At 43.1% G+C, this 12,251-nt stretch overlaps 2 protein-coding genes across 2 annotated transcripts; both read right to left on the reverse strand.

The window, feature by feature from the left end:
- Positions 1–2,802: 2,802 nt before the first annotated feature.
- Positions 2,803–3,747, reverse strand: LOC117057304 (olfactory receptor 6C74-like). The gene has a single exon (XM_033168145.1). The coding sequence runs from the start codon at positions 3,745–3,747 to the stop codon at positions 2,803–2,805; it is 945 nt and encodes a 314-aa protein (XP_033024036.1).
- A 6,204-nt stretch (positions 3,748–9,951) lies between these two features.
- LOC117057306 (olfactory receptor 6C74-like) lies at positions 9,952–10,896 on the reverse strand. The gene has a single exon (XM_033168146.1). It carries the CDS (start codon positions 10,894–10,896, stop codon positions 9,952–9,954), a length of 945 nt encoding a protein of 314 aa, XP_033024037.1.
- Positions 10,897–12,251: the final 1,355 nt, after the last annotated feature.

Raw genomic sequence — 12,251 nt, forward strand, 5'->3', positions numbered from 1 at the left:
ACTTATAAAGAGTTAACACCAACTTGCTCAGTGTGATTTACTGCTGGCACGCTCCTGTCAGATAGTGGCATTTTCCTAATCCCCTTTCCACCACATTTTGACAGTAGCTTTGCATTTTATTTCCAGTTTTGTTCTTTTCTATTGTCATTAGTACTTCCATATGTGGCTGTGGGTTTGTGGGTCTGTGTGAATGCAGTGTACACTTTGTTGTTGTTGTTGTTCAGTCGTGTCCGACTCTTCGTGACCCCATGGACCAGAGCACGCCAGGCACCCCTATCCTCCACTGCCTCCCGCAGTTTGGCCAAACTCATGCCAGTCGCTTTGAGAACACTGTCCAAAGAGCAGTGTACACAGTCTAGTATATTATATGCTCAGTGTACAAACACTACAAATGCAGTGTGACATTACAAGGGCAGGCATTGTGTGTGTGTGTGTGTTTAGAACAGCAACAATCTTGAAGATACTTGTCTATAATTTCACAGAATCATAAAATATGTACAATTGGAAGGACCCCAAGGTGCATCTAGCCCAACCCCTTGGAATGCAGGAATGTCATTCAGCCTCTGCTTAGAAACCTCCAATGAAGGAGAGTCCACCACCTTCCAAGGGAGTCCAGTCCGCTATCAAACAGCTCTCACTGGCAGAAAGTTCCTCCTGCTGTTTAGTCGGAATCTCCTTTCTTGTAACTTGAAGCCAATGGCTTGAGTCCTAGCCTCCGGAGCTGGGGAGTGGGGGCAATATTGCTCCATCTTCCACGTGACAGCCCTTAAGATATTGCAAGATGGCTATCATATCTCCTCTCACTCTCCTCTTTTCTAGGCTAAATATACCCAGCTCCTTCAACTGTTCCTCATAAGGTTTTGTTTCCAGACCCTGAATCATCTTATGCACGTGTTCCAGCTTGCACATGTTCCAGCTTGTGCACATGTTCCAGCTTGTCAATATCCTTCTTAAATTGTGGCACCCAGAACTGAACACAGGACTCCAGGCATGGTCTGATCAAGGCAGAATAGAGTGTTACTATTAGTTCCCTTGATAAGGACACTACACTTCTGTTACTGTAGCCTAGGATAGCATTACCTTTTTTTGCTGCTGCATCACATTGTTGACTCATGTTAAACTTGTGGTCTACTAAGATCCTTAGATCCTTTTCACACATACTAATGGTAAACCAGGTATTCTCTTATTCAGAAACACAACATAGAAAATCACCTTCACCCACCAAATATACTTCCATACATTTGAAAGATGGGCAAAATAACAGATATCCCAACCCTAGAGTTCCCTGCTAATGTCTCCCAAATGCCCCTGTCCTGCTCAGTTAGAATGGAAATGAGTGAAATGTAATTGTGGTTAGGGATCAGAGTTATATACTTTGAGCCAAGGTTGTCTGTAGTCTATGGAACTATGTCAATCACTGCTTTGAAATATCCAGCCCACTATTTGATTTGTAGGTTCTCATTTTGATCAATGGTTCATGAACACTCATATTTTGGGAGGACGGCCATGGGTTCGTACTGAAATGGTTTCACTTGATCCTGGAAGATGAGGGTTCAAATGTCCACTCAACCATGAAACCCATGTGTGATATTGAGCCAGTCATTGGCTCTCAGCCTAACCCTACCTCACAGGGTCGTTGTGATGGCAAAATGGGAAAGGGGGAAACCATGTGTGCCACCTTGGGCTCCTTGGAGGAAAAGCGAGATGTAAATATACAATGATTAATTAATTACTTAATTAAACCCAACCATTAGAATCTCAGATCTAAGTACATCTTATCGTCAGTAGAGCATAAGACACTTAAACTCAGAGTTGTGGCTTCATTCATCAAAAGATTCCTGCATTGCAGGGTGTTGATGACCCTCATGGCCCCTTGCAGCTCTACAATTCTATGATCTCTAAGGTGTTTGCCACTAAAGGGAAAGTTTATTTCTCAGCTCTGATCATCCTGCTGATTAGCCTTTGCTAAGGGCTGGAATCGTGCAAGTTGGGGGCGCTCAGATTTGAGGGTCAAATGCAACCCTGCATGCCTCTCTAGCTGGTCCCCAGGGCTCTCCCCAGTCACAGATCTTTTCCTTGGGCCACATCCTTCACTGGCACTGCTCCACACCTTTCATGAGTGTATCTGCCTACCTGGGAGGTATACCTGAACTCTGATAATGCCTCTTGCTTGCCTGGATATGGATGTTTAAAGGTGTTTAGATGTGGGAGTAAGTGTAGAAACTAGTTTCCTGCACAAAGCTAATATTTTCATTAATTGCTCCACCCACCAACCAATTGGCCCCACCAACCACTGGTAAAGTACCCAGAATGTAATGTGGACTCCATGCTTAAACGAATCTCCCAACCTTGGTCTAGGTTACTGAATAGCATCTGACATTTAACACTTGGTATCCTGTTTATGTATAGCTGAAACTACTCTGTGATGTGAACATTCTATATTCTTTGATGTGAACATTCTATACTCTTTGACACCAAAATGATCTGAATTTGTTTGACGTTTGATGTTTCCCATCTGGTTAAGTACTTAATTCGTTCCAGAGGTCCGTTCTTAACCTGAAACTGTTCTTAACCTGAAGCACCGCTTTAGCTAATGGGGCCTCCCGCTGCCGCTGTACCACCAGAGCACAGTTTCTGTTCTTCTCCTGAAGCAAAGTTCTTAACCTGAAGCGTTATTTCTGGGTTAGTGGAGTATGTAACCTGAAGCGTATGTAACCTGAGGTACCACTGTATTTGTCAGAATACACAGCGTTACCAATAGGCATGGTTAATATCTGATTTTAAGGTTTCAGCTGATGGCAATCATCTTGGCTTCTGATGAAACCCAACACACTGTCTAAATCCAGCTCTCAGCACATCCTGGACCTGTCTATTTCTCAGGCAGTAAATGAATGGATTCAGAAGAGGGGACACGATTGTGTTAAGAACAGCCACCCCTTTGCTGAAGTCCAAAGTACCAACACCTTTGGGTTTTATGTAAATGAAAATGCAACTACCATAAGTGATGGAGACCACGGTGATGTGAGAAGCACAGGTAGAGAAAGCTTTCTGCCGCCCAGTGGTCGAGGGGATGCGCAGGACCGTGAGGACAATATTGACGTAGGAAACAATGTTTATGGTCAAGGTCCCAAGGAGACAGAGTGCGGCGATGAGGAGAAATCTGATTTCCAGGAGGCTTGTGTTTGCACATGCAAGCTTCATCAGTGGTCCACTGTCACAGAAAAAATGGTTGATGGTGTTTGGGCCACAATAGGGCATCTGAAACAGCACAGCTGTTGGGACCATAGTAAACAGCAACCCTCCAACCCAAGAGCAGAGCATCAGCAGTTTGCAGACCCGAGCATTCATCATGGTGGAATAGTGAAGGGGTTTGCATATGGCCACGTACCTGTCAATGGACATGACCGCCAAAAGAAGGAACTCTGTGGCTCCAAACGCAAAGTACAAAAAGGTCTGTGTGAAGCAACCAGGTAGAGTGATGGTTTTCTGGCCAGTGGCCATGCTGGCCAATGTTTTAGGAATGATAGAGGTGGTGAATCCAATTTCCATGAAGGCAAAGTGTCGGAGGAAGAAATACATTGGGGTGTTGAGCTGGCGATTCACCCAAGTGATTATAACAATCACAGCGTTCCCCATTATTGTCAAAAGGTATGCGCTAAATATGAAGGTAAAAAGCAAGATTTCAACTCTTCGGTTGTCTGTAAAGCCCGAAAGTACGAATTCTCTCACCATGCTGTGGTTCCACATTTTGGGCACATTCCTACAACTAAAGTGAATAGAAATCAACCATTAGGAACAAAATTTTCAAATCCACTTTAAATATATTTTGCTTCTCCATTTTGACCCCCCCCCCCAAAAAAAAACCCAGGTCAAAACTGTTGTGAATAATCATATGCCTCACATAAAATCAGCTCCAGGTGGCAACTTCAAGGGAGAAGAATTGCGGTTCGGCTGTCTCTCCGTTAGCTCGCCACTGACAGAAGATAATTTTGTGGTGATTGATAATAGTCAGACTGATGAGCTGGCCTTTAATCACTCGGGAAGGGAAGGGGGATTTGTGAGCAACCTCAAATGCTTGGATTGAGGCTTTTTATGCTGTATGTGCCTGGTGGCTCGGACAGAAGTTAGAATGAGCTGGCAAGCTGAGGAATCATGTAAGCACCTTCCCTCTGTAGAAAGACCCACACCCTCCCTTCTTTAAACACTTCTGGGACAAGGAAAAGTATAACTTGGAGAGACTCCTCTATCTGCTGGTGAAAATTTACAGTCTGAAAATTTGTATGTACCACATTCTGTCATTAAGAAGAACAGAATGGAAAAGTGGACATTGAAGTGTCTAAGGTAGAGCAAAATGCCCGATTTCTGGTTGAAAATAAAAATTATAAACAGATGAGGGAATCCTCTACGTGAAAAATCTTTAACCATTTATTTTCCTGTTGCTTGCCACTAAAGAGACGAAAGAACTGAAAGTAAACCAACCATTACTCCAACAATGGGAAATGATTTCTTGTGAGATAAGAGATGCTGGCTGTGATCATAAGGTGGAAATAGTAAGGCAGACTGAGTTGCTAATAATATTCAAAACATCAAAAGCATAAAGAATGAAAAATGTACCTTTGGATTGCCCAGTGATGTCCACCAAAGCAGCAGGTATGAATATTTCCTCTGGTTTTATTCCCAAAGCCTTCCTCATGAATGAGTATGTAGCCACAACAAAATAAAATAAAAAATTCCTTCCAGTTGCACCTTAGAGACCAACTAAGTTTGTTCTTGGTATGCGCTTTCGTGTGCATGCACACTTCTTCAGATGCCACAAGACTGCGGAGGTTTAGGACCAGAGTTTTCCTTCTTTTAGCTGGGCTACCTTCCCAGGTGGAAGAGCCCCATCTGCTGCTCATTTCCCTCTACAACACATGCAGTCACCACCTTCCTGACTTTTGGATCCACTGTTGGTCTTATCTGCTCAATCTGCCAGAACCTGTCTTCACATGAAGGGGAAATTCCTAACTCCTTGATCCAACCTTGAGGTTTGAAGCCCATTGGCTTCCCTCACTTGTTTAACCAGCCAGTAGAATCCATTTCCCTTATAGGAGCCACAGGTGAGCTGAGGGCAAAGTGGGGATCAAAGGCGGTTGAGCTTATAGGCACATATGCAAAAAAAGAGAGAAAACAATAAAAATATTAGGAGCAAAGATATGGAATACAGGTTTCAAGCCATCTACATTCACACTCAAAAGTCAATTCTCAGCTAAACACACCCCTCTTGCATTTCACATTAACCAGAGGATGTTCACATTATTTTCTTCCCACCCCCAGTTTCCGGGGTACAGTGGTACCCTGGGTTACTCACCCCCCCATGTTGCGGATGTTCAAGTTGCAAACGCCCGCAACCCGGAAGTGTTTCCGGAGCGCGCACGACCTGCGCACGACCCCCGGATGCGCAGAAGAGCTCAAAGAGCGCTTCTTCTGGGTTTTTTTGTGCGTTCGTGATATGCACACCCGCGTTACATACCACGAACTGGAACGGATCGCGTATGTAACCCGGGGCACCACTGTACTTTATTCTTTCTGCGGAATAAAAACAAGGTCTTAACTACATAACAAGAGCCCTGGTGAATCAGGCCAATGGCCCATCTAGTCTAGCATCCTGTTCTCACAGTGGCAACCCAGGTGCCTCTGGGAAACCTGCAAGCTGGATCAAGGCACAAGAGCACTCTCCCTTTCCTGTGGATCCCAGCAACTGGCAAAAAATATTACTGCCTCCAACCATGTACATCTATTCCAGTAAAGTGTTTTAAGTTTACAGAAGCAGATCAGGGAGCTGCCCTATACGAGGTCAGACTTTTTCTTCATTTAGCCCAGTGCTTTGCAAGTCAAAGGGCAATGGCCCTCAAAGCTCTTAGCTGGGGGTCTTTAATATCATCTGCTTCCTGGTCCTTTTAATAGGAAGTGCTGACTATTGGATCTGGGGCTGTGGGAGAAGGGAGATTCTGCAATCTAATTCATGTGGAGTTATACATGGATCGGAGCACAGTTGTTGATCAAAGGGCACACTTCTCTGAATTTTGCAATACATTTTCAGTTCAAAGCACAAAGTTCAAAGACATAGGCAAACTCAGCCATAGCTGTCAACTTTTCCCTTTTCTTCCAAGGAATCCTATTGGGAATAAGGGAATTTCCCTTAAAAAAAGGGAAAAGTGGACAGCTATGAACTCGGCACTCCAGCTGTTTTTGGACTGCAACTCCCACCATCCCTAGCTAACAGGACCAGTGGTCAGGGGTGATGGGAATTGTAGTCCCAAAACAGCTGGAGGGCCGAGTTTGCCTATGCTTGCACAATATGAATATTTTGCAAGGAAATATGCATAATTTCTATTGTAACATCGCATCCAGTGAATTTATCCCATTAGTGGAAGTACTTCTGCCTCAGCATCACAACTTCCTCTCTCCACATCTACCCAAATTGGATCCAGGTGGTTGGAGGAATCCACAAAATAGATTTGGGGAGACACGTGGATGCATAGGGAGAGGAAAGGTGCCTTTGTGCACAAGCAGAAGTACTCGTCCTAGGAGTATAACTTTTTGGACCCAGCTCTTAACTAAGAATTCTTATTCTCTCCCCTTCCTCTCTCATGAGCCCATGGAGGTTAGCAACTATAAATGAAACATTCAAATAAAGTTAAATCACAGTACAAAATACATTACAATACAGAATACAATTTTTTTCCAGTGAGTGGTGCCTATATCCTCCATGTTTTCAAGAAAATCCCCCCTTCCTTACCTCACAAAACAAGCCCTGCAAATTTTATGTCATGCATTACTCCACCTTCACTACAATGAAGAAACTTATTATATGCAATGGTACCCATTCTGTTCTTTAAGCAGATAGTGCAGATTTGATGATTGAGGGTGGTCTCTTCTAGGCAATGGGGAATTTTTTTTTGTCCCCCAAGCCAGCATTCACCACAAGATATATTAGCTCTAATTTTGTCAGAATACACCAAGGAGGATTTTAGCTTTGCTTCCCAGAAGAGCAGGGGGGGGGGGAAATCTGATGCAAGAAGCTCACATCACACCAACACAAACTAGACCATAAGGGACATGATATGCCTATGTAGCTTCTATGTGGCTATGTGATCCAGATTTGAAATCACTTTGCTCCTTCTCACTGCCTCTCTTCTCTGTGTTTTGATCTTGGATATTGGCTGGGGTATCCCATGAATATTTTGCCGGATGATTCACTGAGCATTTATTTTTATATGTCTTGCCTTTCTGTCTCAGCTTTCTTTCAAGGAGCTCAAGATGGTGCACATGGTTCTAACTTTCCCAAATTGTCTTCACAATGACAATGTGGGTTGGAGCAGGTTGAGGTTAATTTTCCTGTACCAAGGAACCCAGGTAGTTTCATCTCTAAGTGGGATTTGAACCCTGAACTTTCAGGTCCTAGTCCAACAGTCTAAATATTCTAGCCACCACACCAGACCATAAGCGTGCTTTTTAGCCAATGAATTAGTCTGCTGCCATTTGATGCTGAATATTCGTCTGAATATCAAAAAGGCTCAATATGAATTGTTCCAACTTGTGCTGAATCTTTATCTGATTGTTAAAGGTTCAAAATGCTATACAGTCAGGTAGACCTGAATCTGTCTGTAGCTGTTTACCTCCACCATCACATTCAGAGTAGGCAAACTGCAACCACACTTTGAGGAATATGTAAGCATTTGATGCCCCAAACCCCTTTGTAAAATTGTGGCAGTTCTCAAGCAACTTTTCACTAGCAGAGCATCTGTTCTGGATACAGAAGGTACCAGTTTACCAATCTGGTAAGATTGGTCTATCCAGCTCAGTATTCTATACTGAGTAGCAATGACCCTCTGGGATTTCAGGCAGGCATCTCTCTCTCACCCCAAACTGCAGATACCCGAGGTTGTATTTATGTATGAAACAACAGCAGGCAGAATCCTGAACACAGCGAAATGGAAAGGAGAAGAACCAACCAAGGGGGAATGATTTCAAAAGTTAATGGACTATGTAGAAATGGCAAGACTGACAGCAAAAATAAGAGATAAAAGAGTTGAACTGTTCGTGGAAGGGTGGAGACCCTTTTGAGACTACTCGAAGAACTGTTATAGTCAAATTAAAATGAAGGCAGGGTTTGAATTATGAGGAGCGGGTAAAAGAGGGTTGGGAAATAATCCATAACGAATTGGGAAAAAAATATATATTTAGAAGTACTTCCCCCAACCTCCCCCCAAAAAACCAGTCCTTTTTGCTGGGGATAATTCAGGCAGAAATTCCCAGGTGTCAAAAAAAAGGTTATTTATGTATGCCATTACGGCAGGCCGTGTTTTGTTAGCCCAAAAATGGAAAACGAGCGAAGTCCCAACTAAAGAAGAATGGCAACTTAAACTGATAGAACAAATGCAGCTTGCGGACCTAACATATAGAATGAGAGGACAAGAAGAACATTTGTTCAAAGAAGATTGTGAAATGTTTATTGAGTATATGGGGGGGGGGAGATTGTGTGCACTTGAAAACGTTGGCAGCATTAAGTTAAATTCAACACTGTAAATAAGTTTTGATGGGTGGATGTAATAATGGAATACTGAATGGTTTAGTTTATGTAAAACATGCAGGGATTTATGATATGCAAAATAAATCATGGAACGAGAAGAAGGGAAGTCATGGATATTTTAAGGTTGTTTAAACGAATGTTCTATATATATATATATATGAATGAATTATGAGCAGTGGAATGAAAAAAACAAGTGAAGTAAAGAATAATTGTATTAGATAAAAGTATGTTATATAAAGAATTAGGTATGAGGTAGGAAGGAATAAAAACACCATGGAGGTAAGGGTGGGAAGTCAAAATCTAAAGATAAACATATATTGAAATTTAAGTAAATTTGTAAATTTGGGCGGAAATCCATTAAAAAATGTCAGAAAGAGATTCTGAGGTTGAACTTCGGACCTTCTTCATACAGAGCAGGTGCTCCACGCCTGAGTTAGGGTCCTTCTGTAATAAATACAATACAGTCAGGCTACATAGTTTTGTTTATTTTATTTATTTTGCATTTCTCATACTTCAAAAAAAATCTGTTCTATGTGATTTACTTTCAAAAAATGTTACGAAAATGCAATGTTCTATGTGATTTACTTTCAAAAAATGTTACGAAAATGCAAAGAAACATTACCATAATTCCATATTTTTTAAAGCTTCTCAGACGGCAGATAGATAAAGGTAAAGGACCCCTGACCATTAGGTCTAGTCACAGACAACTCTGGGGTTGCGGCGCTCTTCTCGCTTTATTGGCCAAGGGAGCCGGCGTACAGCTTCCGGGTCATGTGGCCAGCATGACTTAGCCGCTTCTGGCGAACCAAAGCAGCACACGGAAACGCCATTTACCTTCCCGCTGGAGTGGTACCTATTTATCTACTTGCACTTTGACGCGCTTTTGAACTGCTAGGTTGGCAGGAGCTCACCCCGTCACGGGGATTCGAACTGCTGACCTTCTGATCGGCAAGCCCTAGGCTCTGTGGTATAACCCACAGCGCCACCTGCGTCCCTTTGCAGATAAATAGGATCCTCTCAAACACCAGTGTAAATGGCAACAGCTGACATGGACCGTTGGTGGACCCTAGGCTCTCAAATTTCAGTAGCACCCAGTGTGATGCCAAAATTCGGTGCTCCCCCATCTCTCACATGATTCCATTCTACATCATAGTTGCCATGTCCCACTATGGAGCCCCCGAGGCTCTGCACCCAGTGTGACCGAACAAGTTGTGCTCCCCTAAATCCACCTCTACATGGACCATATTAGACATTCTCTGACACACGACATCAACCTCCAATTGATACTCACTCCTGAAAGAAATTCAGGGAATGCAAGCATTTTCAATTTGCTCCAAAGTTGATCTCTGATTTTCATGTGTGATTTGATGTTGGTTCTATTCCCTTGTCCTAGAACATCCAACAAGCGCCTTAAATCCAGCCTTCAGGGCATCCTGGAACTGTTTGTTCCTCAGGCAGTAAACAAATGGATTCAGAAGAGGAGACACAACAGTGTTAAGAAGAGCCACCCCTTTAGTAAATGCTAATTCACCTGTGCCTCTGGGTTTAATGTACATGACAATGCAGCTGCTGTAAGTGATTGAGATCACTATGATGTGAGAAGCACAAGTGGAAAAGGCCTTCTGCCTCCTTGTGGTTGATGGGATGCACAAAATGGTGAAAATAATATTGATATATGAGACAATATTTATGGCCAAGGTGCCAAGGACACAGAGTGTAGCAATGAAGAGAAACATGAGTTCCAGGAGACTTGTGTCCATGCATGCAAGTTTAATCAGTGGTCCAATGTCACAGAAAAAATGATCTATAGCATGTGGGCCACAAAAGGACAATTGAAATAATGTAATTGCAGGAGCCATCATGAGCAAAAATCCTCCAGCCCAAGAGAAGAGCACCAGCAATGAGCAAGTTCGACCATTCATTATGGTTGAGTAGTGAAGAGGGTTGCAGATAGCCACATATCTGTCAATGGACATGACTGTCAGCATGAGGAGGTCTGTGACTCCCACACTCAGGTATAGATACACCTGTAGGAAACAACCAGGTAGAGAGATAGCCTGTTGGCCATTGGCCATATTGCCCAATGCTTTGGGGAGGACAGTGCTGGTAAATGCAATCTCCAAGACTGCAAAGTGTCTGAGGAAGAAGTACATTGGGATTTTGAGCTGTTGATTCACAAGTGTGATTGCGATAATCACAGTGTTCCACATTATTGTCAAAAGATACGTGCCAAGCAGGAGGGTAAAAAGGGAAATTTCAACTCGTCGGCTGTCTGTAAATCCCAAAAGTGTGAATTCTCTCACCATGGTGTTGTTCTTCATTGTTGGCACATTCCTAGAAGTGAAATGAAGAGTCTGGATTCAACGTCTTTAAGTCATTTTAAAGTCAAGTAGCAGTTTGTTTGTTTGTTTGTTTTGCCATCAGGTATCTGCTGTACAGTTGCTAGGAGATTCAATAGGTGATTTGCTGGAACAGACTCAGATCCGTCTTTAGTTTGGATGCTAAGCCATGTCCATTCTTAGTTAGCCCCTAGAACTTTGTAACCAGAGTTGTGATGCCTCAGTCTACACTACTGTTCTCCCCCTGACCACAACATCTCAACCTGCTTGTCAGTTAAGTCAGAATCAGAATGCTTTCCTCACATCTCTCTCATGTCATCTAGTTTGGCCATACTCTGGCTCATCGCATGCAATCTGATAGCAAAAGACACAGTGCAGACACAAAAACGCCACTTTTAAACAGTGCTTTAAATAACCATACGCTTCACAATTGGTTACCAAGAAAGAAAACAAGAATGTCCTATTTTCTATGCAGTAACTGATTTTGGAGCACAATATTTAAATACAAGTTTAAAGTCATCTCCGTTGACACTCAATAGTAAATTGTCAGCAAAGGCCAAAGATTTATACAATCTGAAGAGAAACCAGAGTAAACTGAACACCTCTTGCACTTCACATTAATGGGAAGATCATAGAATTGTAGAGTTGGAATTGACCCTGAGGGTCATCTTGTCCAATCCTCTGCAATACAGGAGGCCCATATGGACATTGAACCCATGACCACGTTCCCTGCAATGGAGTGAGCCCCTGTTGCTCTGTCGCAGCTCCTGCCAACCTAGCGGTTCGAAAGCATGCCAGTGCAAGTTGATAAATAGGCACCGCTGCAGCGGGAAGGTCCACGGCATTTCTGGGGGCTATGGTTTCCATCAAGGTGTTCCGTTGTGCCAGAAGCGGCTTAGTCATGCTGCCCACATGACCCAGAAAGTTGTCTGTGGACAAACACCAACTCCCTCGGCCTGAAAGCGAGATGAGCACCGCAACCCCATAGTCGCCTTTGATTGGACTTAACCGTCCAGAGGTCCTTTACAGTACCTTTTACCTTCTAACCAACTGACCTAACTGAAATGTTCACCTCCACTTTTTCCTGTTTTCCAAAAGCTTCTCATCCACATTCTTCTCTCTGCAGAATAAAAGCAAAGTCTTAAGAACATAGGAACATAAAACCATAACAATGTAAAAATAGCCTGCTGGATCAGGGCGATACGTACAAATTCAACATGAAATGAAAAAAGGCCCATCTATGCCTACCTGGGACCTTCTGCATGCAATAGGTACTCTGCCATGGAGCTATGACCTCTCAGGTCCAGTGAAGGAGAGACCTTCTCTTTCTGTCTAAG

This window comes from Lacerta agilis, chromosome 14 (assembly GCF_009819535.1).
Source record: "Lacerta agilis isolate rLacAgi1 chromosome 14, rLacAgi1.pri, whole genome shotgun sequence".
Taxonomy (NCBI): Eukaryota; Metazoa; Chordata; class Lepidosauria; order Squamata; family Lacertidae; genus Lacerta; species Lacerta agilis.

Excerpts from the sequence above, each read along its gene's own strand:
- LOC117057304 (XM_033168145.1), bottom strand. The coding sequence starts at position 3,747 with ATGTGGAACCACAGCATGGTGAGAGAATTCGTACTTTCGGGCTTTACA.
- LOC117057306 (XM_033168146.1), bottom strand. The coding sequence starts at position 10,896 with ATGAAGAACAACACCATGGTGAGAGAATTCACACTTTTGGGATTTACA.